Source organism: Charadrius vociferus, unplaced genomic scaffold, assembly GCF_000708025.1.
Source record: "Charadrius vociferus isolate BGI_N301 unplaced genomic scaffold, ASM70802v2 scaffold56, whole genome shotgun sequence".
NCBI lineage: Eukaryota > Metazoa > Chordata > Aves > Charadriiformes > Charadriidae > Charadrius > Charadrius vociferus.
In genome coordinates this window covers 3,500,867-3,527,625 of record NW_009649057.1, presented here as the reverse complement: position 1 = coordinate 3,527,625, position 26,759 = coordinate 3,500,867, and the positions used below count along the sequence as shown (strand labels likewise).

At 45.1% G+C, this 26,759-nt stretch overlaps 1 protein-coding gene across 1 annotated transcript in view; it reads left to right on the top strand.

The window, feature by feature from the left end:
* Positions 1 to 26,759, top strand: part of PAPPA (pregnancy-associated plasma protein A, pappalysin 1) — a 181,814-nt gene that overhangs the window by 1,608 nt on the left and 153,447 nt on the right. The window contains exon 2 of the mRNA XM_009888046.1: positions 24,160 to 25,228. Within this exon, the coding sequence (XP_009886348.1) occupies positions 24,160 to 25,228 (1,069 nt within the window). The remainder of the gene's footprint in view (positions 1 to 24,159; positions 25,229 to 26,759) is intronic.

The following is a 26,759-nucleotide window of genomic DNA, read 5'->3' as shown; positions in this document are numbered from 1 at the left end:
GCCTCTCCCTGCCACCCGGCCGTCGTCTCCATCGCCGTCGCCATCTCCATCGCCGCTGCCCCGTCCCTGCGTGACTGACCTCTCGCAAGAAAGTTGCTTTGTCCTAAGGAAAACAAAACCTAAGACGAACTCAGCAGTGCGTTTCCTTAACTTTCCCCAGTGCCAGCGGCTCTGCGCGCTCGTGCGGAGGGGGACGCGGTGTGTGGGGGGCTGCCGGGGCGGGCAGGAGACGCGGGGCATGGGCTGGTCCCTTTTGCCTTCAGTAGGACAGGCAGATGAGTAATTTCATAGGTGAAATAGATTACTGCTCTCTTTATTTCCCCTGGCTGTCTCATAGTCCACTCTTCTGGTTCCCAGTCTTAACTTGAACCCCGGGGCTCAGAGCGCTTCTCTTTCAAGTTAGGAAAGGCAGAATTGGGGTTTACAAGGATCTCATCAGTGGCAAAACACGGTCAGTGTGTTTTTTAACGTGTTTAATCCAACACCTAAGACTCCGTGTTTGTCTTTGGTGCGAGTATCTCTAATGCACACAATAGGGAACCCAGACAAACACACACAAAGATCATTTGTAGTAAAATACTTTAATTGGACGGGGGAGGTTGGGTTGTTGCCTGTATAAAACACTTGACCCATTTTATGCATGGAAATAACATTCTGCTGTGAAAAATGAAAAGAAATGCCCCAGTTTAGCACGGTAGAGCTTGCAGCTCAGCTCGGGAGGACTTTGTGATTTTTACTTTATTTTTAAGCTCCCCTTCCCCCCCTCGCACGCACTCTTGAAGAGGAGCCAGGTTTGGCTCTGTGTGTAAACACCTGGAAGAGGTCCAAGAGGAACTCACTCGGAGTATCCTCCGCACACCACAGCCTCCCAGACCTGCAGCAAGCTTAGGGAGAGATTACGCTTCCCTCAATGAGGAAATCAAGGGTTCTGGCTGCCAAAACTCTTGGCTTTCTCATTTTCACTGTTTTGGGATGTGACAGACTCAGGAGCCCCGTTCTGCAGTTGAAGTTGCATCTGTAGGAACCCACTGAAATTAGGAGCCCTTCTGGGTGTTTGGGGGGGACAGGGACTGGCTCAAATTTGCTGACAGTGCCAGAAGTGAGTTTCTCCCCAACTTCCATCCCAGTCGCAATGTGGGAAACTGTGTGACTGTGTAGATCTGAGGCAGAGGGCAGGACTGACTGGAAGACACCTCCTTTTCGGAGTCCTCCGTGTATCTTCATCTACTTTCTGCTCCCACCCTCTGCCTGCGCTGACTGCTCCCCTTCCAGCCCCCCTTGCTGGCATATACGTAGTCACTGCAAACCGTATAGGAGCCGTGTGTGTGCCTAGAGAGGAAGCCTGTTTGTGTCTGTTAAAAATCTCATGTAGGACCCAAGTTGTTATCAGCTTCTATGCCTGAGCCCTGATATAACGGAGCTCTTCTGCTAATCCAGGCTACAGGAGTTTCTGTTTCTGTCTGGAGCCAACTCTCCTTACGTCACCCTCTGCTGCAGTATTCAATTTGTTTTCATAAATGGCTAATTTTACAGCGCTGTGAAGTGGGTTCGTCATTGTGCTGGGCCATGCCCTGTCTCTGATGATAGGCAGTCCTTGGTGCCAGGCTCTGCCAATTTTCACGCTGGTTGGCAGTGATGTTATTGCCACCCTGTTTGACTTCGCTGATATCTGTTCTGGCATTTGTCAGGGAAAGCTGTTGGGAAACTAGAAGTCTGACCCATTGATCTGTGTTACGCAAAAGCTCAGAAGCGTTTTCGGAGCCGGGCTGTGCTCCGTTTGTGCGGCTCCCGCCGTGCGGCTCTCCAGCGGAGGCAGCTCTCGGCTCGTGCGTACTTGCCTCCCTCCCGGGCCACATAGTTCTTGGACAAACCCTCCTTGGATGTGCGTACCTACCACACAGCACAGTACATCCCTCTTGCAAACACACGCATGTGCACATGGTATTAATCATTCAAGTTTGTGCGCTTTCCCCTGTAGAGTTGTTGAATGCATCTCTAGTTGTGAACGAAGGAGTTAAGGTCCAGACTGTAGTCAAGTTGTGCCATGCAAAATAAGACGCTTCAAAGCACCGTTGACCTTGCTTCTGTTGTAACCAAAGATATTTCAGTTCTACTGTGGAAATGCAACTCCAGCCTAAGAAACAGGATCCTCCTGAGTCCCTGTCAGTTGTGTTTTCTGGTATATGGCTCGGGAGCGGGATCGCTCATGTTTTCACAGGAATGAGATGTTGACTCTTTCCTGGCTGGGAGCGGAGAGGAGCGGCGGGATGAATGATCGGCAGCGGGAGCCGGAGTAAGAAGGCGTGCCTGCTCTGAAGAGTGAAAGTTATTTGTGTTTTGTTTTGGTTTTTTTTTTTTCCCTTCCCAGTTTCATTCTCCTCTGTCTCTCTATTCCTCTGCCTGCCAACAGAGAGCATGATCCCAACTTAAGAAAGCTTCATATGTAAGGGAGTGCCTATGTTTTCCCAACTTCAGTCCTTGGTGAACATAAAACTGCAGCAGAATCCAAAGGGAAAGAAATGCCAAAATCAGCAGAGTGGAGCTCACTGAAAGCCACAGCTCTTGCGTGTCAGAGACTGAGAAACATCTGTGTCGGGGTCCAATAATTGGGCAATTATGAAGATGTGTAATTGACACTGCATAGGTCTGTTCCCTCCACGGGGTTTAAGAATATATGTTTACTTTTGGGGGTTAATTTGGTTCCCTTCTGAAGTTTTGGAGTCTGATAGTGAATTAATACACTTCAGGTAGAATTGGAGAGCTGGGTCCTGTCCCCAGAGCTGATCCTCGTCAAGGATGTGTTGGGAACTTGAGGACATCTTCAATAAAGGGTTTACTCTTGAATTTCACTGGCATTAAAATAATCAGTAGATAGATAACCCAGCATTTTCTCGTCTTCAACAGCCTGTTCTCTTTTAATTGCATGAGTTTTCTTGTTTTGATCGGTAATGTAGTACTGCAATGAAGGACTATAGAATAAGTCAAACATAAAGCTTGTAGTTCTGCCGTTTAATTAGCGCTGGCGTGTGCCAGGTCCCATGGTGATGGACACAATGGGTGGAGTGGAGTTAATGGCTGGGCCAAAGTGACAGGAGCTTGAACACCTGCCCAGATGCTCGTTCAGGGTGACAATTCTCCAATATGCCATTGCTGGAGGCTACAGGTAGCTGTGTGGTGTTGGCTCCCCTGTAGATGGGTTCAGCCGATGAGCCATCTCACATTAAGGCTCTGGATAAGACATGACTAATAGAGCACTAATAGCTTGTCATTTACTAAATATTTGCGTGTGAACAGCACATTTCCTTCAGCCTGCAGAAGCTGGGACAAGAGGCAGAAGCTGGAAAAGCAAAAGAATTTTTCTTTCCATAAGACTTCCAATTTTAACTGGTCTTTTGAACAGCTACACACTGGAGTCAGAACAGCAGTTAGAAGAAAGTTGTTGGTGCCTTTTTTTCTTTTCTTAAAGGACTTACATGTAGGCTGCTCTAATTAATAAAATGGTAATAAAAGAAAGAGGGAAATTTGACTCTGTGTCCGTGAAGGATGGTAAATTTAGATTCCTAAATGAGGTATGGCTGTCTCCTGCAGGCACTGAGATGTGTCCCAGGCTGAGCTCACCTCTCCAAGCTTCATTTCAGCCTGATTTATTTCAAGCCAGCCTGTTTCAGTTAGGAAAACTCACGTGAGGCAGAAAGCAAGCGGAGGGGATGGTGTTTGGAGAGCGAGCGGGAGCGGGGCTCTCCGCAGGGATTTGTGGAGACGTCTGGAGAAGCGCAGAGCAGAGCTGCGGCGGGAGGGCCTCGGTGAGGGCGAGAAGCAGCCCTCGGAGAGCCTTCGCACGCTAAGCCATCACGGAAAAACAGACCTGGTCGGTGATTTGGATGCCGGAAAGTTATCACATCAGGTTGAAACCGCTCTCCGGGTCCCCACGTCACCTCTCCGCACGGCACCAGGGGAGCGTTGCAGATGGCCAAGGGGATCCCAAGGCCACGGCCGTGCTGAACGGAGGTGTGGAGGTGCCCACCATCAGCCTCAGCCACATGTGGCATAGTGAGGGATGCGCTTGAGTCCCGAATCCCAGAGGTCTCACTAAGCGCTGGAGCAGCTGGGAGGAGTGACGCTGGCTCCCCGGGGACCCTAACCCCAAACACCCCCACGAAGGTAGGTGCCTCTCACCTTTCTCGTGAAGAACAGGACACGTCTCTGCTTTCAAAGAGGCCCTCGGAGTCCGGTGGTGCTTCTCCCACGAGCTTCGTGTGCTCGTTAGCCCTTGCCAAGGGCGGGAGGGATCCTTGGTTGGGTGCGTCGAACAGCGAAGAGCCGAACCGCTGGTGGGCACCTCCCCGGTCACTGGGGCCCGACCCCGGTTAAACGCAGCGGGGGCACGCCAGCTGGGTGGAGCAGGGATTTTGGGTGGAGAAATGCCGTCTTTGGAGCCCGGGTCTGGCTGGGTCGGGTGCCAGGCTCCTCGGGTCTGTCGCAAGAGAGGTGCAGCCACGACGCTTGTCTGAGCGGCTTTAACACAAAAATACTTGCGGGACCAATGGGTTTTAGGTGCTCTCAAGACCAGGGGATTAACTGAGCGCTTTCACCTTGGATTTCCGTTGCTCATGCTGGCCTGAGCCAGAAAAAAGAGCCAAAATATAGTGGCTTTTTTCAAAAAGACATATTGAAAAAACAAAAATAAACCCTTCTATGACTGGGGTCAGCTGAAATGTTCCCGTATAATAGTTGTGCTTCCAATTTTAGCCATTGTTTTTTCAGCTCCTCTTTTCTGTTCTCTGATAGAAATTAGAGGAGCAGAAGCAGAGAAGGGACCACCTGGGCTGCCAAATTCAGTCCCCTGCAGTGTCAGGGATACAATAGCAGATAATTAGTCCAAACATTCACAGCATATCCACTTTGTAGGTTCTGATATAGCACAGGCCACAGAAAATTTCCCAGTGCTCTACTATAAAGCAAAGATCTTTAGCTGAGACCAAGAGTCACCACTATAATGTAAGACAGGAAAAGAGAAGGACAGATTGACATCATCTTAAGTACCTAAAATCCAAAGCATCGGTTTAGAGCAGTGCTAACTATGAGAAAGAAAAACATTTGCTGGTGAAAGAGATCAGCTTTCTTATTTTCAGAAAGTTAAAAAAGAATCAGGTGTTTTGATGGTTATGAAACTCCTATTGAAATTTTAAGTTAGAATATTTGCCAAAACTGATCCTTTCCCACAGATAGTCTGTTTTGATTAATTTCCCTTTTTCCTGAGAAAAATATTTTATCAAACATTTCCCACCCTTCTCTGGTCTTAGTCTGTGTGGCAGTTCCTATGTCCTGTCATAGTAAGAATGAACACATTCGCTTTATTGTATGTTTTACTTCTTCAAATTTTGTATTCCAGATTATTTTGAAAATGGATCAGAAAAGTCTTGTTTGATCAATACCCTCTACGTTTTTCTCTCAACTATATCAGATAGTCTAATATAATCTTTTTCTTCATTTAATCTCCTCTCTCAGTACTACCAAATTTTTCATCTAATATTGTCTTTACACAATCAGTACATATTATTCTTTCTATTTCAAAAATGCAAAATATATTGGACTTTTCTATTTCCGAGGGTCTGGGCAGTTGCTTCATGCATTGTTCTGAGCACAGAACAATTGACTGTGCTGTCCTTTTTGTTTCTTTGTTTGTTTTTTTCCCCCAAACGAGACTTCTAAAAATGAAGGTGTACCTTTCTTCTGACCTTATGTTGCTCTATGGGCATTTCCCTGCCTTGGGGTAGCTGACATCTGGATATGATTCTTAGTTTTATTTCGGCTTTCTGTGGAGAAGAAATGCTTGATTGTTCTGCTAATTTCTACTTGTCCCTACGTTTCTCTTCATTTTCTCTGGTGTGAGCATGCATGCACATATACACACAATTTCCAAAGCACCTTTGATTTTTTTCCCAGATCAATAGAGCATTTAAACTCCAATGATCAAGGAAGAGCAGCTTGTTTATTTCCCCACATACTCTGACACAAGTGGCAGATCTTGTCAACTGCTTTGATTTGATGTTAGTGCCTATTATAAAGTTTACTCTCCCCAAAGCCATCCGTGAAGTCAAAGTACTCTTGCTCTGAACACGAGCAGAGCAGAACTCAAAAGGGCGAGTTAAAAAGAGAACAAGAGTGAATATCTTATCCCAGAATTTTGTTTTCTACTGTTATTGTTCACAGTGATCAGAACAGTTTGCTTAGTTGAGGGCTGTTCAACATCCATAAGGTTGCCCGCACCAAGTGAGAGTGCAGCATGTATCATGGTTAAAACTGTGAACAAATACAAGTCAGATCATCCCTCGGTGAGAATGGGGCTGCATTCACGGTGTTAGATTTAGGCAGGCAGCATGGATTTGATCCTAAACCTGTTCAAGATCGTGAAAAAATACCATTGACCTCAGCTGACTCTGGCTTATGCTCTGATTTCAGAGCATCCCTGCTCTGCAGCCTGGACCCTTCCGTGGGCCTTGCTTTAACACCCTTTATTTTGCTGTCCTTTCTTGCTTTGGATACAAGGGAAGAAAAATTGCAAAGCCGTAACGTCAGAGAAGTTGGCCAGGGGAAGGGGACGTGTTTATTTTAGTTGGTTTTCTATACTCCAAATCCCACTTTGGCCTCTGTCTCTTTCAACCTTTCTCTTTTTTTTTTTTTTTTTTTTTCTCTTTTTTTTTCAGTGTTAAACCAAGCACTTACTCACAACATGCTGTCCGGTTTTCTGTTTTGCTGGGTGATGTAAGTGTGTAACTTTCCCATCCAATCCCTCCACCCTCTCTTATCACCATCCCAGTCTCAGTTCTTTCTCTCCTATCTGGTGTCCTCGATTCCCCCATCTTTCCCTTCTTCCTGCTCCGCATCGTTGCTGCTTTCCTCCTCCCTAGCACGCCTGTGCCGTGGTAACCCTGCGCTCTCTGTAGTTCTCATCTTCTTTTGCTGCGGGAGGTGGTGTCCCCTCCTTGCAGACCAAGGGTGGCCACCAGGTTGGTGGCTTCAGCCAACTGGGGTTGGAAGTGCTGTGGGAACAGAGGGTAAGCAGGCTGTGTGTTTGTGTGCTTAGTCAGGCATATGCTCGTGCATATTTTCCGGGAATTATTGATATTGTTCTGTTTAATATCCATCCTAGCGGTACACAAACAAGGAGCGAGCGGTTGTTCTCACAAAGAGGGAGTGAGGGTGAAGTGAAACTGAGAAGCATCTGGAATTGGCCTGGTGGAGCAGCATCTGAGAGATATGATACCAGCTCATGAAAGCAAAAGGATTGCTGTGTTAGAGAAGAAAACCACTCTGTTCTTTGCTGATTAACTCCTGGGGTCTGGTAGGCTTTCCTTGAGTCTTCCCTTTGAGTGATACTTAGGGCTCTTTTATCTCTTCTCCTTCCTCCCCTCTGCTGTGTTTTTCCTCCTTTTCCTTATCTAATTTATTGTCTCTTTATTTGCTTTAAATCACTTTCCCATATGGATTTCTCTCCTCTGACCCATCTTCCCCTCCCTCATCTGATTCCCAGGAGTCTTCTGTCGTCATGGAATTGGGAGAAGAGTAGCCCTGTTCCCGACACAGAGCATCAGCTGCAGGCTTCTTTCCTCCTTCGTTTTCTTCCTTGCCTAGTCTCTGCTGTTAGTGTTGGAAGCATATTCACAAAGATCATCCATTGGATTGAGGAAAGAGATCTTATCACCATGATTTTGTTTGTTTTATTTAAGACAGGGAAAGAAATGGAAAGGAAAGGCCTTCGCTGTTACCAGTGTTACTTAGTTTTCAGTGTAGGTTTTTTTTTTCTCCTGTTCTAATGTATCCTAGTACGGTTATTTTTGTTTATTGTTGCACTGAGATTGCGATTTTGTAGTCCTGATAACTGCCTCAAAACATCCTGCTGCTGGTGGTGGTAAGTTTCTCAGGCGTGAGAGAACATTGCCCTTAAAATCGGGGAAACTGAGGAACGGAGGGATGCTCTGATTTGTCCAAGATTTGGCAGTCTGTTGGTGACAGAGCTAGAAACAAATCCCAGCAGGCTTGGCCTTTGGTTAAACTCTCGGGGGTTTTTAGGGGTGATGATAGTTATTCCTCAGCCTGGGTTGTTTTCCACGTGAAGTCAACACACCCTAATTCCTCTAGGATGGTTCCTTGGAGCTGCTGCTGATTCTTCACTGGGTAATTGTTGTAGTGAGCTGATGGTGGTTAGGAAGTCTTTCCCCTGGTGTCCCACTGTTGAAAGCACTGGTAACACGAGGGGACGGGCGAAGAAGGCAGCTGGCATTTGTGACGTGAGCTCTTCGGAGATGGCAGAAAATCAGGTGGTCTGACCTAGACATGCTGGTGAGGTTGGAATCAGCATGAATTACTGCATTTCTCAAATGGAACAGCGTATGCAGCCCATGATGGGAGAGAAAAGCAAATATCACTGAAGCCCCTTAGTTCAGAGTGCTCTTATTTAAATTCGAATACGTTGATATTTTTGATACATCTGCGCATTGATTAATATATTGACTTGCTGAAACAGCTTGTAAAACATGTAAGTTGTAACTGCTAAGCGTGTTCCTAGGAAATGCTGGAAATCTGTCTCTGGATATCTCAGGTTATTAATTACAGGCAAAAATAACTCATTTCCCACATACTTAAATACGGAGCAGGTGAGTAGTTGCAGAAAGGGCTTTGCAGGCAGCACGTTAGTGCCCCGGGCTGTTTTGGGGAGGGTCATCATTGAGTGCACGCTGTTGTGGCTAAACAACCCGTGTTTCTGTCGGGAGCGTCAACGGGGAGGCTGTACATCATACAATCCACGCAATTGTGTTCTCAATTCGGCAGCATCTGTGCTTGTACCGGGTGAGGTGCTGAGGCTGAAATCTGGAGCGTGCATTACTACCGTCTTACATTGCATCTGTCTTGTGGATAAACAGAGCGGCCTCTCTGAGGTCAGAACAGCACCTTTCACCAGTGATAATTTAATGGGAATTATTTTCAGCGTAAACTAGACAAGAATTGGAAGCCTCCTGTGCTGTAGCTCATGAATGGAGATGTTCAGGGAGAAAAGGAGTACTGGGAGAAAAAGCAAATGTTAACTAAATGCATTACGCACACGATTTTGAAACATGTACTTGGCAGAGGGAAGGGTGAGCAGTACAAGCCAGATTCTGCTGTTGAACACACCAATGTAAACCTAGAGTAACTCCTTTGGAGAGGAAATCAGAGGGGCTGCTCCAGACCCATGAACATGTCCGATTTGAGGCAGAGACAGAATATATGCAATGGGGAAAATGAACAAGCTGAGAAATGGATGTCATGGAGAACACCCACCGTCACCGCTGTCGATGGTTTAATTTGGGTGTGTAATGGTTACGGTGATGCAGTGGGAAACATTTGTACAATGTGGGGTTGTTTTTACTTTTTGGAGCATTTTCTGCATATACCTATCGTAATCCCTTCAGACTGTGAAATTAGGCCGTATACCGTTTTTACAGTGAGCCCTTTGTGTTTCTGGCAACAAACACTTCTGAACTCTGCTCTCCAGTCTTGTGGCCCCAAACTCCTTCACCCCCTCCCATACTGTCCCATCTCCAGCAATAATATCCCCTCCTCTGTTTATAAACAAACAGCTTCAGAGGAAGTTCACAGGAAGAAAAGTTAGTTAATGAAAATCAACCCTGCGCTCGGGTCCAGGCTGTGGGTTGGAGCCAGCAGGGTTGCTGGATGTTTCCTACTCTGCATCTGCTTGTAGGAGTTTCTTTGATGAGATGTCTGCCTGTCTGTCTAACTATGCGTCTTTCTCTTCTTTTCCCTTCATCACGGAAAATATGAAAAGAGAGGGAGTAAAATTATAGCCTCGATTCGCTTTAAAATCAGCATGGAGAGTATTCGGGCAGCTGGAGCGGGGAGGCTAGCTTCAACGAACTTGGAGAATTTCTTCTTGATAAATCCACTGATTTTGTCTTCTTAAACACTGAAATCTAGGTTCTGGCTCCTGGCAGAACTGTTGCTCTTGAGTTGTGCAAAGGCTGTAAAAGGACTAAAATAGCCCAAAGGATAATTGTCCTACTATAGTCTGAGCACGAGGCTGATGCATCTGGTGTTGCACACCGCTCTCACAGAGCCACCAGGTTAAGGAGGTAGGAGTGAGCAGGACCCAAGGAAGCAGATAACACGGGGCTGTGGAGTCACCGTGAGCTCTGGAGCAAGGGATAGGTAGGCATGGTAATGATGCTGTCAGCTGGAAAATGCAGAATGCTTTAACTTGCTCCAGAGGTTCCCCAAACCCCTTACAGCACAGGGGGAACCCAAGAAATAGTCCGTTTTCTTGTGACTGCTCCTCGGTTCTGCCGTTAGTACTGCACCGTGGTGGTCTCAGATAGGAGGCGAGGGAAATTGGTGTTTCTTCCCTTTCAGGAGGCACTGGGATCCTCTAAAAAGCCTTTCTGGCTATTCAAAATGCATGAGTAAGGTCATCAAATCAAGAAGAGCTCTGGGAGCGAGGGAGGCAGTGCTGGTCAGGGCTGTGGTTCCTCACCTGTGCAGAGTTGTGGTCTGAACGCAGTGCTCACGTCACCATCCCAGGCTCCCCCTCTTCCATACGGAGTGTCTTTGGAAATTGGGAATGAGGGAGTTTTTACAGATACAATAGATGTGAAAGTTGTGGTCCCCCTTCTAGTCCTAAGAGCCTTGATAGTTTAGATGTATTACAAAAGGTTTCCAGTGCTGGCAGAATCTCCGTACTTTAAAATGGGATGGTTTAAAATAGTCTTATCTGCTGCTTTTTGTTGAAAGAGCAGTTTCTCTTATTGTACAAATATTTTCTGGCATGCAATTAATAGCCTTTTTTGTAAGACTGTTCCAGTGTGGTCTCTCCACCTCCCACCCCAACGGGGGGGAAAGACAATCAGAAGTGAGCATTTCATACTGCAGCGTGGACAAAGTTTATCAGTTGTTGCACAATCCCTTTGCTTGTGAGCAGATTAAATAAAGGGAGGGGGGCAGAAGTCGACCTGATTTATACTGGTGAGCTTCCTCCAAGAATTCCAGGGTAACTATCAACAGTTTCTCCTAGGAGGAAAGTTGAGCGATTCATTCTTGCCCTTTGAAGAGCTCTGATTTAATGAAGAGCAGAGTATCTTCTGCTCTTCTCTGCGCTGGGAAAGACTGGAATTCCCCAAAGTCCTCTTGCTAGAGATGGTTTAATCAAACAGACTGTTTACATTGTGTGGCTCACCAGAGGCAATGCTTAAGCAGGGGTGGTCTTCAGCTATATGCTGTAATACTAGGGGTTTATTTTATTTTATTTTAAACATCAGCATACCACTGGTTTTACTGGGAAATGGCCATATCCAAACACCTGCAGGCTCCATGGAACGGGCCAGAGAGGGGAGCAACAGCTACTGCATCTCACAGAGGCAAAATGATAGTGCGAGGGGTCTGTGTTTCTTCTCCGAAGGTTTCTGCAGGGTTGGGATTTGGCACCAGAGTGTGGCGGGAGCACTTGCGCTCATGGAGCACCTTGCAGCAGTAGGAGCCGGGGCACCGGACCAAACTCTTCCCTCTGCCTCAAGTGCTGATGGCAGAGGCGGAGGAGCAGGGGCCTTTCTGTCACAGCTGTGTGTTTTGTGTCAAGCTGTGACGGCCAAACTGTTTCGGTGATCATCCCCTCTAACAGTTTCTGTGCTCTTAAGAAGGCACGAAATGAAATGGGAATTTTTTATTTCAATGAGAGAGAGGGAGGAAGGAAATGAGATTAGGACAGCTTTGCCTACCATCACCCACCTCTCCTCTCTCCTCCTTCTGGATAAACGTCTCTTGCACCTATATCAAGAAACCAACACTTTATTACACATCTGTATGTCTGAAACGGGCCATAAACCTTGAGTTGGGATCTAAACTTGTGTTCAAATAGAGTTTTTTTAAAAAATACTTTGGTATCTTCTGGAAGTGATGTATTTCCGCTCCCCATGCACAGGATCTTCTGTGCATCACTGAGGAGGATGCACGTAAGTAGGCAATGTGGCCAACATTCTTCCAAACCCAAGCAATCCAACCAAGAACTGTCAATGTGTTCAACACATGGTGTCCTTTGCACTGACGAGCTCGCAGTTTGGCTTTTATGGGGTTTCTCTGATACTTGTCAAACACTGGTGACAGGGCAAGCTTGATGAGGCACATGTTTTTATGTGAAAATTATTATAAAAGGGCGTTGCAACAAGATGTTCTGTGAGGAAAGGAGAGACAGAGACTAGCTGGCAGAGAAGAAAACAGAGGCCGTTGCAAAGGGTAGAGGTTTCTTTTTGACTGGTGGTTTCGGGAAGAGAACAGAGATTTCCTTCAGTGATAAATTAGATGCTTTGGGAGAAAGAAAGTGTGTTTGTTTCAGCAGTGATGAAACTGCCGCGTGAGAGAGAAGTGGGCTCCCTCTTCTGCTAATTCAAGCTGCCTATTTTGTGGCAGTGGTTGGAGGTGCACAGCTTCCTCTGGGATTTTAGTTCCTACTTTGCAATCGCTCTGAGGTGCCTTCAGCTCTGTCCTTTCCATCTGTGAAGGTGGGATAATGGTTCTCAGCAGCCCGCAGAGAGATGCTGTTGGTAAGGATGAGGTAATAACATCAGTGCGGCGCTTTGATCACGTATGATGCTGCAAATGGCAAACGCCACTCCACTGTACTAAAATGCTCATCCAAGAAGTCCTGTTGGCCAGGCTTGTGCTAGGTCCCTGCAACGCTGTGCTGCCATGAAGAGAAGACTGAGGTTGTGGAATGCCGGAGAGACAAAAAGACAGAGGTATATCTTGCCAATCTCATACTTATCTATTTGTCCCATCTTTTTTTCTCTTGACTTGTGTAAGCTCGTATTCATGAGTATCACAGGTATTTATTTTCCCCTACTGAAAAACAGAGCTGTTGCCTGAACAGTGTGACTCTGGCCACATTCCCTCCTATTCAGCACAATGCAATCTTGGCTCTTTACTAGTTAATATTTTCTGTCAACAACCTGCAAGAAAACATAAAATCAGCGCTGATAAAATTTGCAGATGTTGCAGAGTTCAGGGAGTGGTAAACAATGACCAAAACAGGACTCTCTTTTGGGTGTTTTCAAAAATTGAGAACATGCAAACAGTATGCATTAGAATAAAGCCAAATGTGAAGTCATACATATAGAAAGATGGAGGGCAGATCATACATAAAGGAGGGATGGTGGGGGGAAGGGTCTTTCACCTGGAAGCTGAATGTGTAGGAGTAACTGCGTGTTGGAATAGATAAAGCATGTAAATGTGGGCTGCCAATGCGATGCTGTGGCCAAAGGTTTAGAGTCATCGTTGGCTATGTAAACAAGGAAGCGCTGAACAGGACTGGGGAGGTTGTGTTATCCATGTACTGACACCGGAGTAGCTGCTGCTGAAGTGCTTTGTCCAGTTCTGGTGTCCACAGTTTGAGAAGGATGTTGTACGAAAGCGGATTTAGGGAAAAAAAAATTAACCATGACAATAATTATAGGATTTGTAACAAGTCTGAAATTATTTGACTCAAGAAGATTAAGAGGTGACTTGATCGTCATGATCTTCAAGTATATGCTTGGAGAATATTAATCTGATAATTGGAGGTTGGAAATCTAACAGTAGGGGATATGAGTAAATCCAGTGGATGCACATGGAGACTAAGCAACTTCAGACCAGAGACGAAATGCAGTATTTCAGTCTTGAGAACAGTCAATCATTGAAAAACCGTTCTGCGTCGAATGGTGGACTATCTGTCACCATAACTTTCAGATTAAAATTCAGTGTTTTTCGAAATTACAAGTTCTTTAAAGAGCAGTTGTTTCAGCCCTCACCCATATTGTGTCTGAGTGCTTCTAATGTCAGATTACTCTGGGGTTTTCAGCTACTACTGCGAAGATGATTGAAGCCAATAGTAAAGCACAGGTAGCACTAGGATACTAATTTCAAATCCTTTAATTTTCCAGTATTTCTATGGATTCTTCTTGACACTGGTAGGATATTTCTAATCGCCGTAATATTCCCAGCTCTTTGTAGTGTCTCCTGAGCATCACTATAGTTGATTGGTCAAGCTGTTTCATACAGTGTTGTTAATCTTACTTAGATTTTGTCGCTTTTGACCAGGATGCTGTGCTTCGCAATTACCTCACTTTTTGCCTTCAAAAGAGTCCCGTGCTAGTCTGAGGACAAGCTGAAAACAAGACTGAAATCTTTTCTCATTGAAGGTAGTAAGAGTTCTACTGTTGACTTCAGTGAAGCCAAGAATTGGCCTCCAGAATACAACCTTGGGGGAGCAAAGTCAAGGTTTCCCTCTGGAAGTTGCAGCACTGACAATGTCGGGACTGTGAAGCTAACGCCGCAGACACCCATTAAAAACAAAGAAGGGAACTAGAGAGCAGAAAATTAGCTTGGGGTGACTTTTGCTTGTCATCTCCTTGCTGGGTGGTCTTTGTCTGAGTCTCAGGGCAGAACAGCAGGCCAGAAGGGTACGTAGGCTGTATGCTGAAATGACCTATTCCTGTGACTTTGGCCGAGCTGCAAACAACAAATACAGACCAAAGGCCTATCGGAGGGAATCAGTGTTCCGAGACAGGATTTTGTTTCATTTGAGCCATCCCCAGCTGGAGACCGTTCCTCAAAATTCACATTTGAGCCAAGTGCTCAAAATGCCCTGGTCTGCTCCCTCAAAGCCATGTGCACGTGTATATATAGGCCTGTGCACAGAGAAAGCAGAACATGTACACGCAATTTTGTTACTCTTCATTTCTTTGGTTCCAAATTTAACCAGAAGTGGAAGGGCTGAAATAACATAAGAAAGGTTCGACATACGATATTTCCTGCTGCTCAGCTAAACACAAGAATTGCCAAAAATCTTCCAAGGTAGCATGTTTCTTTTACATTTTTCTCCCAGTTCTGCAGACTCGAGAAGGTCAATTACTTTTGAGAAGCATTTGACTTTGGCAATGCTTATGGAAAGCGAAGTAGAATTATGACCTTTTGGCGGGCTGCCCATCGCTGTCCCATCTTGTCCTTTAAGAACTAAAGGCTGAATTTTCAGCTACAGCCTTCGGTTTAATAGGTGTGAATTTGTTTCTGTACACTTCTAAGGCATCGTGAGTATCTGTGTGAGAATTTTCTTTTAGATGTCAAGTGATTGCTGATATTTGTAGAGCAGAAATACAGGCTCAGGTATTTCCAGGAGGAAAGTCATAGCAAAACAAATGAAATTGGATTCAAACCGAGCAGAAAAATAGAGCTCTAAAATTATATACTTAGGTTAGTACGTGGTGACTACAACCTATCTGGAATGCATACTATAATAGTTATATCATGTTAGAGAGGCAGGGTTTTTTTTAGCAGGATGTTTCCTAGAAAGCAGAAATATCTCTGTGGTTTGTGTATGGGTTTGGAACTTGTATGCAAGTATGGAGCGGGGAATTTGAGGCATGAAATAGTCATGATTAGAGAAGGCCCGGATCCCTTTCAAAAGCGACGGCAGAAAACAGGCACAATGGGCTCTGTTCTGCCTGCTGTTACTGCCTGCTGTTCTGCCTATTGCGTCGGAGACGCTTCTTTTAAGGTTGGTAAATTCTTCGGTTGTTTCTATTCGTACAGGAAAGATGCAGTCATATGGGAAAGCCAGATGCAATAAGATATTTGAGTCTGGATAAGATCTAAGATATTTTTACAATAAGATATTTAATTCTCACAGAAGCAAAGCCCTTGCATGGTATAAATCAGTGTAAATGCACTGGAACTACTCAGTTTTGCACTCAGAACTATCTGCCCAAGAATGTTCTCAAAATCCAATTAAATAACTAGAACTGTTTCATGTGGAAATGCCCCTCAATTACAAAGACAAGGCTCAGCTATCATGATGTGATTTTTACAGTCTCCTTGCAGGGTGCCCTAGTTTGCATTCATGGAATTTTTTGTTTTTGTTTTGTTTTTGCAATAATGTGGATGTTGGCCATCTGTCTGATCCTGCAGAGGTTGTAAGGTTGTCCCCGCACCCCAGGTCCTCTTCCCGCGCCCTCATTGATCATAATGTTTGATTTAGGTGCCACTAGATTTCCTTCTTTGTTCTCTAGCCCTAACCCCCCACCCCAAACACGCATGCATTGTGCAATGGTGTAAAAGCTCTTCTCTCTGCAGCTGGGAGTAGTAACTGCTCAGCTGGTTCCAGCGCTGCCCTAAAGCTGCTGTAAAGGTCAGAGACGAGGGAATTCTAAAAAGCAAAACAAGCTGTGTTGTTGTCCCCTCTTCATTCCTGGCTGTGTATTTTGATCAGCACCACAAGCGATCTCACGCGTAGAGCTCCTCTTCTCGCTGCTCCGCGTTTCTGGCCGTCGCGGGGGTTCCGCGGGGCAGCGTGTCGGGCGTCTTTCCAGCACGACTCCGGGCTCGGCCGCTGCCGCCGCTGATTGACTTGCAGTACTTGTCAGGCACAAAGCACATTTCGAAAGGAAATGCCATATTGAACTCCCAGCGAGCTGATGGGTATTGTGCACGGTCATCTGATGGCACAGATGTGCCCCTAATAATCCTTCCAGGAGAGCGTTTCCTCCTGGGATGCTCTGGCCATCTGATCTGCTCTGAGGTATGCTGACCTATCTTGACCCAGTTTATGATCAATTCTCTCTGCTGTTTTCTAAAAGGAGCCCAGAAATGCCACTTTATCATTTAGATTGCCTGGAAGTTATGGTGCTTACCTGTCTGTTCCTTCTGTAGAAGAAACTCTCTGTGTTTGCTCTCAAGCATTAACTCTTACAAAAGGGAGGAAAGCCGCTCCGTGTTAGGATGCACGAGAGTAGATTTCTCTGTAGAGCTTTGATCGCTAATCAGCGTTTGGCTATTAGTGCGGGGAGGAGGAGGAGACATGGCAGCAGAGGTAACGTATGTTCCACCAAGCGTGTTGCTGGGTACATTCATCTGGGTGCGTAGAGCGACCCTTCTGCTGGTGTGCCATTGTATTTATGTCCTTCTTTGCAGGTCTGGGGGTGCTTCCAATTTTGTGAGTGGTGTGCATGCGCCTGTGACAGACGGATGGTTTTCATGCATGCCTCTTGATAGGTGTCTGTGTGTTTTGCAACATCGGCTTTTAAGGTGAGAATGATGTTAATGCTGGGTTTCTCTGAAGATGAATACACTGCCTCAGCTACAATAGGATGGTTAATGCGTAACCTGGTTCTGCTGATCAGTGAGCATAGATAAGCTTAAAAGTTGAGAGGTGTGTTAAGGCCCCTTTGAGCCAAACTAACAAACTTACTGAGGGCTTTCCATTCCTTGTATTTGAAGGATATCTGGGTTTTCATAAACACTAAACACGGCTTTATTATCAACAGGCCACACTAGAGCATCTAAAACTGGCAGCCACCAACCTGAATTCCTGTCTGAATCAAGCCTGAAGCAAAGCCTCCCTTATTTATGATATACACCAGTGAGTCTCTGAAGGAGCACACTGATGGCTGCAGAGTTTATGACTTTAAGTTAAGCAGTAGCCATACGAAGCCTGCCAGTACTATCTTAATGCTGTCTCTACGTACGTGTTACGATCATCTCTAATAACGCAGACATATACTGGTTTTCCAAGCTTCAGCCAAAAATATTTGGTTGTTTCTGAGAACAAGGCAGGAGAAATAAATTGTTTTGTAGATATTAGAAAATCCTTACCCTTGTTCTCTGGAATGTTGCGGTAGCCCTAGACTTTACAGCAGGGACTGAAGTTTGACCCTTGCAAAGGATGTGCTTTTTGCTATCCACCTAAAAGCCCACCTAAACCTAGTTAGTAGATCATAAACAGCCACAGTTTGCTAACCGAGTACCAGTCCCCACTGGTTCTGCAGCTTTATTGTGCAATGCTTAGGGAGATCTAGATAAGAAGCCAACCTTCCCAGTCATACTTGTTTACGCCGATGCTGGATACAAAGCAGCCTTTGCAAAAGCAATACCCACTCCAAGGATGATCCTGTTATAATACTGCAAGGACTGAAGCTCGCTCCCCTGTGCCATCTGGTTATGCAGTGTTGTGTGTTCACTTCCACCTCAAAATCCTCACAATCTAATAATTTCTCACTAACCCCAGCCTACCAGATCTATCTGCAGTAGTCTCTTATATACTGTTTGCGGGTATATTCTCACAATAGGCTCAGTGAAGTGTCACTAATATGATTGTCCATGGCAGTGGCTGCTCTGTTGCAGCCTACATGATTTTGTTATCAGTAGGGAAGGATTTATGTAATGTTCATAACTAACCAGCCACTACAAATTCATGTTTTGCTGTTTTTAGCCGTTCTCAACTCCCTGTTTTCAGGCTCCGAGGTATCTCATTGAGCATTATGAGTGACTGGGAATTTGAGAAACAGTAAGAATATATGCTTAATTTAATGCTAAATGGTAATGATACAAAGATTTAGATATTGCAAAGAGCCTTGGGCCAAATTCTCAACATTAAATAGCCATAGCTGTATTAGACTCTTTATTTCTACATGATGAAGATCTTGTCTTTCGTGTCAAAACAAAAAGAACTCCGTCCTTCTGTCTCGGATCTGAATCCTATTGCGTAGCTTGTAAATGAGAATATCTGGTGTGAATTCAGCTAGACTGATAGTAACAGCAAACATCCCCTTTTTGCTCACTTAAGTAGTCCGTTGCCACCTGAGCAGGTCTCAGGCGGTTTGCTTGAGCCACTCCTTGTCTCAGGGGGCGACCTCAGGAGGCCTCTTAGCTGTGTTGGAAACGGTATAGACAGAGATGTTGCCTTAAGTACTCTGGACTCTGAATTATTTAACTATTGTGGAAGGAAGTGGGGGCTGGGGTAGGCATGGCAAAGGAAAGGAGAGATTATTTCTCCCCTTTGTAAAACTATATTGGGTTCAACGTCATACCATGAAATATCCAGCGCAGAACTCAAGAACTGCTCCAGTGGATCTTCGCTGACTTATCCAATTGCATGGAACATGGGGATACTTAACCCAAATCTGTCGGGTTTAATTATTTTCCTCTGGACAGATAAAAGCTTTCTATAGGTTCCTGTAGAATATTTGCTCTCTCAAGCGTTCCTCTGTGCTTTGATACTAAACGATTAAAGCATGCTAAAGAAAAAAACAGCCCCAACCTTTAGCTCCCTGTTCTTGGGCCCCCTGACTGCAGCTTTGATTGTTGACCTAAATTCCCCTTTCATAACAGAGTCCTGTCACCTCTGGTTGTAGTCTCCCAGCAAAACAGGCACGGCCAACTTTCAGAAGTGCAGGGCACTGTTTTCTGTTCTGCCTCGCGCGGCTGTGACGGGCTCCGCAGCACACCTGATGTGTTCAAAGTCAGGCTGACCTCCTTCTTCCCCTTCCCCCACCTCTCGGCTCCTGGAAAGGAAAGCATAACAAGTCCTTTTTTTTTTTTTTCTTTTTTTTCCTTTTTTTTTTCACCCTTGCTTCCCGTTGCTCAGCAAAGTGAGGAAACTTTTTCTGCATAAAGAATTAAATTCTTAGGTAACTCTACGGCTGTGCTGATTAACGGGAAGATTGCTGTTAGCAAGACGCAAGAAACTGTGCTGCAGTGAGGGAGGGAGGCCTGGACTCTGTTATTGATAATACTAAAGTGGATTACAGCAGCTCGCCTGGGCTACTTCGGCCTCTCTTCTTTCAAACTCTGCCCGCAGAGAGAGCTACTTATGACTCCAGCAGCCACAGCCTCTAGCTGTGAGTTCCCGTTTCTCTGTGGCTGCTGCTGATAAACATCTGCTCCAATCTCGGCGTCGCAAGCTTGGTTACAGCAATGCCCCGTGTCCTCACCCAGGACTTTCTTCCAGAAGTTCGGCAGCTGATGCTACACGCTGTGCTCCTGCTGCCAAACCCTGTCCGGCGCACAGGGCCCATGCGAGGCCGTGGCTCTATGTAAGTCCCCAGCCAAGTCCTGAAAACAAACTGGGTTATCAACCGTACCCTGGCCTTGGTTAGGGCCTCCTGGGAGAGGTCAGATGGACCGTCATATACTGGAGCAATTGTGGGTCAGTAGCGAGGGAACTGTGATTTCACTTGTGAAAAAAAAAAGGAGAGACTATATTTCTGGTTTTCCATGTTTGGCTTTTGGCATTGGGGCTTTAGAGCTTCATTTTCCAGCCTTCCCCACGCTTTTGATGCCTAGGAATTTACTTTTCCTATAAGGGACAAACATCATGGGACTGCAAGGAGCCTTGTGGGCCATCAAAGTCTGTCCTTGGCCAAGCATGCAGGAACGTGGCATCTTACTCCGTTCCTGCTCTTCTCTGGAGTTGTCTGAAAAGTGACTCACTCTTTGTGGGGAAGGAAGGTCACCACTGACTCTTACTGGAAAGAGTCTTTCAATAAAAGAGTTTTTCAATAAAAGATAAAATTCCGTCTTAATCCCTTGGGTGTCAGGAGCAGGAGCTTTATGGGGAACAAATCATTCAGACTAAGGAGTTAGAAGGGCTGTCAGTATTCTTCTCAGCTGTAGCTCCATCCCTTTCTAGCAACTCAGGGCAAGCAGAAGTGAGGAAAACTGTTTGCTGCTGTATGAAACTTGTACATATTTTTTTAATCTAATTGCTGTGGGGAAAACAAACATCAGTTTTATTTCGCACCATTTCTTGGCTCGGAAACTTCAGGCATATTCGCCAAATTGTGGTTTTTCAGTCATTGGCTTGAGTCTCATTTACCATGAGGCCTCTTTACACCACTCTTGGTTTGTAAAGGGATATTAAGTAGCTAAAAATGTCCTTTACCACATCATTGTAAAGAATTCTCAGTGTAAATGAGAATCTAAACTCTGTATGTTTTTCATGTAAATGTTGGTTGTGGTCACAGCTGAATTTTGAAATTTGGAGTGTCAACCATTGTGAGGGGTGATTTTGCTCAAAACCAGCCTTGTTTGGGGTAAAAGAGGCCTCTTCTTGTTTAAAATGTTCTTAATTATGTCTGAGAAATAACTCATGGCTATGGAACCTTTTACTAAATTGAAATAAATTGTGAAAACATCAAATTATTCAGTTTTCAGAAGTTCTGGCAATTATTTCACATGTCCCTCTTCCAGTGGCTTTGCCCTTATTAGTTGTCATAGAAGAAGTAATAAATTCTTTTATTATGACATCTAAAGTCCCAGCTGAAATTAGTTTCATTGTGCTGGGGACAAAACGGAAAAGTGACACTCCCTTAGCCGGAGGATTCTTAGTCTAAAGCCAAAAGTAAGTGAAGGATTGGGAAAGTAGGTACAGCGTACGAGCAAAAGAAGGTCATAAAGAACTGGTGCGACTTTGCAAGTTATAGGGAGTGTGGGTTTCTTACTCTTTTTCCTTTCTCTTAAGAATAAAACAAGTCTTGCTGCTGAAGGGATTGTGTTCAATCTGTCTTTTCATCAAGAGTTGGATGTCTGTAATAGTAAAAGTTTGAGAAAAGAATACTGTACGTGGCAGATGGATTCAGTAATGACCTTTGCCCTAAACTAGAAAATGTAAGGAACTGGAATAGTAGACTTTTAGTTCAGCGGCTTTCATACTGGCATGTTCAGTGATGTCCCTATTGTCACTGTTTTTTTTCTTTTTCTGCCCTCCTTTGGCTCCCTGTAAATCTTGAATTGATGGCAGCTGTTTGAGCCAAACTCAAGACACGTTGCATCACATCAGGGTTTAAATGCTGAAAGGCAAGGGAGGATTGCTACTATTCTGTAGCGTTCCTCCAGCAGCTCCATCTGTTCAGCTGAGGTCAATCACTAGCATCATGCAGCACTTCAGAGAGAGAGGAAGATGTTCTTTAATGCTGGCTAGGAAACTGAATTTCCATTCCACAAAAATTTATTAGTTCTTTGGGGGAATATTTCCAGCCCCGGTCAGTACAAAAAGCCAAAAAACTTGACCCTTAAAGACTGTATGGTGGACTTCCCTGGAGCTGGAGACCCCAGAAGCCCGTTCCAGGACTTCCAGCCATCCGTCCAGCCGCGGGGATCTTGGATGCCTTAAGGAACAGGTGGAGCAGTTACTGCGTGTGCATCTGCCCTGTGGTCCGCAGGCCTGGAGAGTCCAGTCACTGGGGGGCAAAGGCGGCAGGAGCTGGTGGGGAGCATGGCTGGGATGGGTTGACCTTCTATGCTTCCGGTCAAAAGAGCCGAGGGAGTCCCTGGGGTTCCTCTGGCCATGTTGAAGACCCACACCTTCTCCGAGAGATTTGTTGGGACTAGCCCATTTCTGCATCGCTGCTTCTGCTCTCACCATGTTGGCATTTCTTGGCAGGCAAAAGCTCTCTTACAAAATGTCTGACCAGCTCGAATGGTCTTATTACAATAAGTTGAGATTTTTATATCTTATTTTTTATGACTTATTTGGAAGAGGGACTTCTCTTGCCAGCTGTCTTCTCATTCGTTGCAGTATTATCCACCCACTATCGTTGGACAATACCTTCATTTGAGATTCATAAAAATGCAGACGTTTATGGACTCGCATGCATCTGAAAACAAGTGTTTTGTAAAAGTGTTTGTTCCATGAAGAAAAATTAAAAAACACTTACAAAACACACTCCAGAAGGTCACTGGTAGCTTTGGCTTTCATATCACAAATTTCTCGGGTAAATATCCATCCCAGCAAATGTCATTTTTTTTTAGCGTGTTTGTTTTTTCCTTCCCTGGTTCTCCTCCTCTCCTTTCTCGTGATCAGAAGTAGCAGTATAAACTCGAAGCTGGTCTCCAAAAGGTTTTGAACTGAGTGCGCCCTACAGATGAATAAACACATTACCTTCCGAACCCTGGGATCTCTCTTCCAAAGGCAACAGGAAAAGGGGGAGCTCGGAGTCCCTAGCAAAATACCAGCGTGCAGAAAAAAAGGCCTGTTTAAATTTTTTTAACTTTCCCATCAGAAGACTTTTTTTCACGAGGGGGAGGAGGGAGGGGAGGGGAAGGGTGTGAGGAGAGGGGGGAAGGTGGGTGCTGGGAGCGGGGAGGAAAAATACAGTGAATGCTCCTGTAACCTTTGCTCTGTTGATACTAGACAAGACTGCACTGTTAATGAGTGATTGTTAACAGATGGCTGTTGAGCAACTTAGTCAGAAGCAGAAGATGTTATTTGGTTGTAGTGCTGGGAAGGTTAGGGTGCAGGGGTGAGGTAAGGGGATATTTAGTCTTTTCATGAGGACTGAACTGTCAGAGATTTATCATTTTCGCTAAGGCTTTTGGAAGTGAAGGCTTGGGGGAAGGATTGTTTTCTGTGTGCTGATAGTAGAAAGGCCGTTTGGTGCTGAAGGCTCTAACGATTATTTTTTCAGTTGAGGGGTGTCCCCGCAGCCCTTGGCCTTTGAGAACCGAAGGATGGAAATGTATGTCTTTAACTTGCCAAACCTTGTGTCCCACACTGAGGAGGAGTGGGCTCTTCCCACTGCTTGGAGCTGTCTGGAGACTGCTTGAGAGATCTTTAGGTGTGGATTCACACTTCATCTATGAGAGAAATCATTAGTGTGTGTTCCCTGCAGTGCACCAAATTGTTATGAAGTGTGTGTGTGCGAGGGGGCGGGAGTCTTTCTGAATGTGTGTGTCCATCCATGCACGTTTCTTGCCCTTTCCTGGTGTGGTGTATACCTTGTTCAGCACATCCAGCGTACCAACGTGTGCCGTTTCCTTACTGGGTTTTGTTGGCTATGAATTTGAAGGTAGCCTGAACACATCCCTTTTGCTCTGTACGATTTGGGTGCTTGATCCTACCAAGACGATTGCAGCTGCTCAGTGTTTCTCAAACTGTGTAGTACTTAGATTTTTTCCTATTTCTCCTCTGGACCTTATTAGATGCAGGGTTCAGGGGTGTGAGTGAAGTCAACAAGAATTGCTTCTCAAGAGTGGGGTTTTTTTCAGCTAGTAATGTCTGTTTTGAGTGAAGGTAGGAACCAAATGCACAATACAACATTTTGCAAAAGGGTTTTGGCCTTTGGTCAGGATAAGGGGAATCCCATTCGTACACACCACTGGCAAATCTTGACCTTTAATAGCAAGTCTTAATATGACCTCCCACAATCATGCACTAGGTGATTTAATGTATTTCTTGTACACTAACTTTCTAACATACGTAGGTGAGTGTGTACATACATATAGAGAGATGTATTTATGCAATTGAAAGACTAATTTCTTTATTCTGTCATCCTTATTTATTCGTATTTCTTTTTTGGGGGCACATAGGACTATATGACAAATGTTCTTACACCTCCCGTGACCGAGGATGGGTCCTGGGGATTAACACCGTCAGTGACCAGGGGAATAGAGACCCCCGCTATTTCTTCTCTCTGAAGACGGACCGTGCTCGCAAAGTAACCACCATTGCAGCACATCGCAGCTACCTCCCCAACCAGTGGGTGCATCTGGCTGCCACGTACGATGGGCATCTGATGAAACTCTATGTGAATGGTGCCCAGGTGGCCACAAGTGGAGAGCAAGTGGGCAGCATCTTCAGTCTTCTGACCTTGAAGTGCAAGGTGCTCATGGTTGGAGGAAATGCCCTGAACCAGAACTATCGGGGTTACATAGAGCACTTCAGCCTCTGGAGGACAGCCCGGTCTCAGAAGGAGATCTTGTTGGACATGGGCCAGGCAATTCACAGACAAGACATGCCTCTACCTCAGCTAGTTCTTCAAGACAGTTTACTGAATGTGAAAAACACCTGGTCTCCCATGAAGGATGGCAGCAATCCTCAGAGCAAGTTCAGCTATCATCATGGCTATTTGCTGGATACCAGCCTAGACCCTCCTCTCTGCGGACAGACAGTCTGCGACAACACGGACGTAATCGCCAGCTACAACAAGCTCCCTAGCTTCCGCCGCAACAAAATCGTTCGCTACCGTGTGGTAAATCTCTATGATGACAAGCACCAGAACCCCACCGTCAGCCGACAACAGATTGAGTTCCAGCATCAGCATTTAAATGAGGCTTTCAGCCGCTACAACATCACCTGGGAGCTGGAGGTGCTGGAAGTGAAGAACTCTTCCCTTCGCCACCGACTCATCCTCGCCAACTGTGATATCAGCAAGATTGGGGATGAGAACTGTGATCCTGAGTGCAACCACACCTTGACTGGGTACGACGGTGGAGACTGCCGACACGTACGCCACACGCTCTTCAACAAGAAGAAGCAGAACGGTGTGTGTGACATGGATTGTAATTACGAGAGATACAACTTTGATGGTGGGGAGTGCTGTAACCCAGAGATAACAGAAGTCACCAAGACGTGCTTTGACCCATATTCTCCTTACAGGTAGGCAATTTCTTAAACAAACAAGCTTTTTATGATCACATTAATGAATATTTGTCTAGGTATTGATCAGCCTGCTGGCTGTGGCACACTTGTGTTATTGACATTGTGGGCTTTGGAGTTTTTAATTAATGTATTCTTTTCTTAGTATTTAGCTCACATTACAGTTATGCCAATGCAGTCTCAGTAGTGGTCTCAGCAGTGTCTTAACATGGCATTGGTATTCCCCATCTAGGCTAAAGAAAGTTAGTGCTAAAGATTGAAGCAGCCGACTTTGGGAGACCCATTAGTTGTTGGTTATGAGCAGGATATGGTAGCGTTGCACAGTTTAACCACAGACTCTCAGGGGTAGGGATTGGATGTCACAGAAAGCTCGTATGTATTTGGAGAGGGAAGAGCCCCTCAGGCATGGAACAGAACATAAATAGTCTTAGGTAGACTTTAATTCTGTAAGGCTTCGTTGAAGGTAGGTAGGTTATTCTGTGTTTGTAGTGCTGTGAGTACAGCTTTCTGTCAGCACTGCTGTAGAGGGGCAGCTGAGCCTGTGGGTTGTGAGGAGGGAGGTGGGTACCAGGTTCCTGGCGGTCCTGTTACACACATTGGGTGAGTAATTGGGCTCTTCTGCTCCCCTTTTTATATATATGAAAATGGGGGTAGTGCCACTTCATTGCAAATGGCAGGGCGACTTTTTGTGGGGTGGATGTGAGTTTGTAAAATCTGGAGATCCTCAGCTAAATGCCTCCTTGTGTCGTACTTTGAAGAAGGACATCCCTGAATTGCATCAGTTGAGTACCACATACCTACAGTTCCTCCAACTTGCTTTTGGTCATCTTCAGATAAGAGTTTGTATGTTTAAGTAAAAAAGTGTTCCCTGTGAATGAGTTAGAAATGGAAACACACGAAAGACGAAGGGTAAAGCTGAAATGAGGTTGTCTGTATCCCATGTTACAGTTTTTTAGGGCAATTCATGGAGTGATGGGGGAAAACCTCTAGATGGACAGAACACCCTGTGTTGTCAACACCAAAGTTCAGGTTAAGAAGGAAGGTATGAGCTTCTTCTGGAGTCCCTTCCATTATAGCAATTCAGGCTATATTTGTAACTTCCTTAGTAGAGAGAAGATTTTAAACAACATTATCAGCTCTACTGGAGCTTTAAATACACATAATTAAGCTGCAAAGAAATGCTTCCTTTCCAGTTGTGGTTTTTGTTTGGTGGGGTTTTTTTTGTTTTTTTTTTTTGTTTTTTGTTTAACTCCAGTGAGGTTGTTTTTTAAAAAATCCTTATAGCTCAGCTTGAATTCAGTCGGTTACCAGTGAACAAAGCTCAAATGAGGAAATACTTTAAATACTAATGATTGAAAATATCGAAAGGAAAAAGACCAATCTTTTAATGCTGCTCAACTGGAGAGGAACACAACTAAGCAAGTATCGTCAAAGGCATAATGCAAATTGGGTTGTTTTAACACCGTAGTTCTGAGAGCTCGAGGTGTTAGTTATAACAGCTATGACAATTTTTAGAAAAATACATTATTTT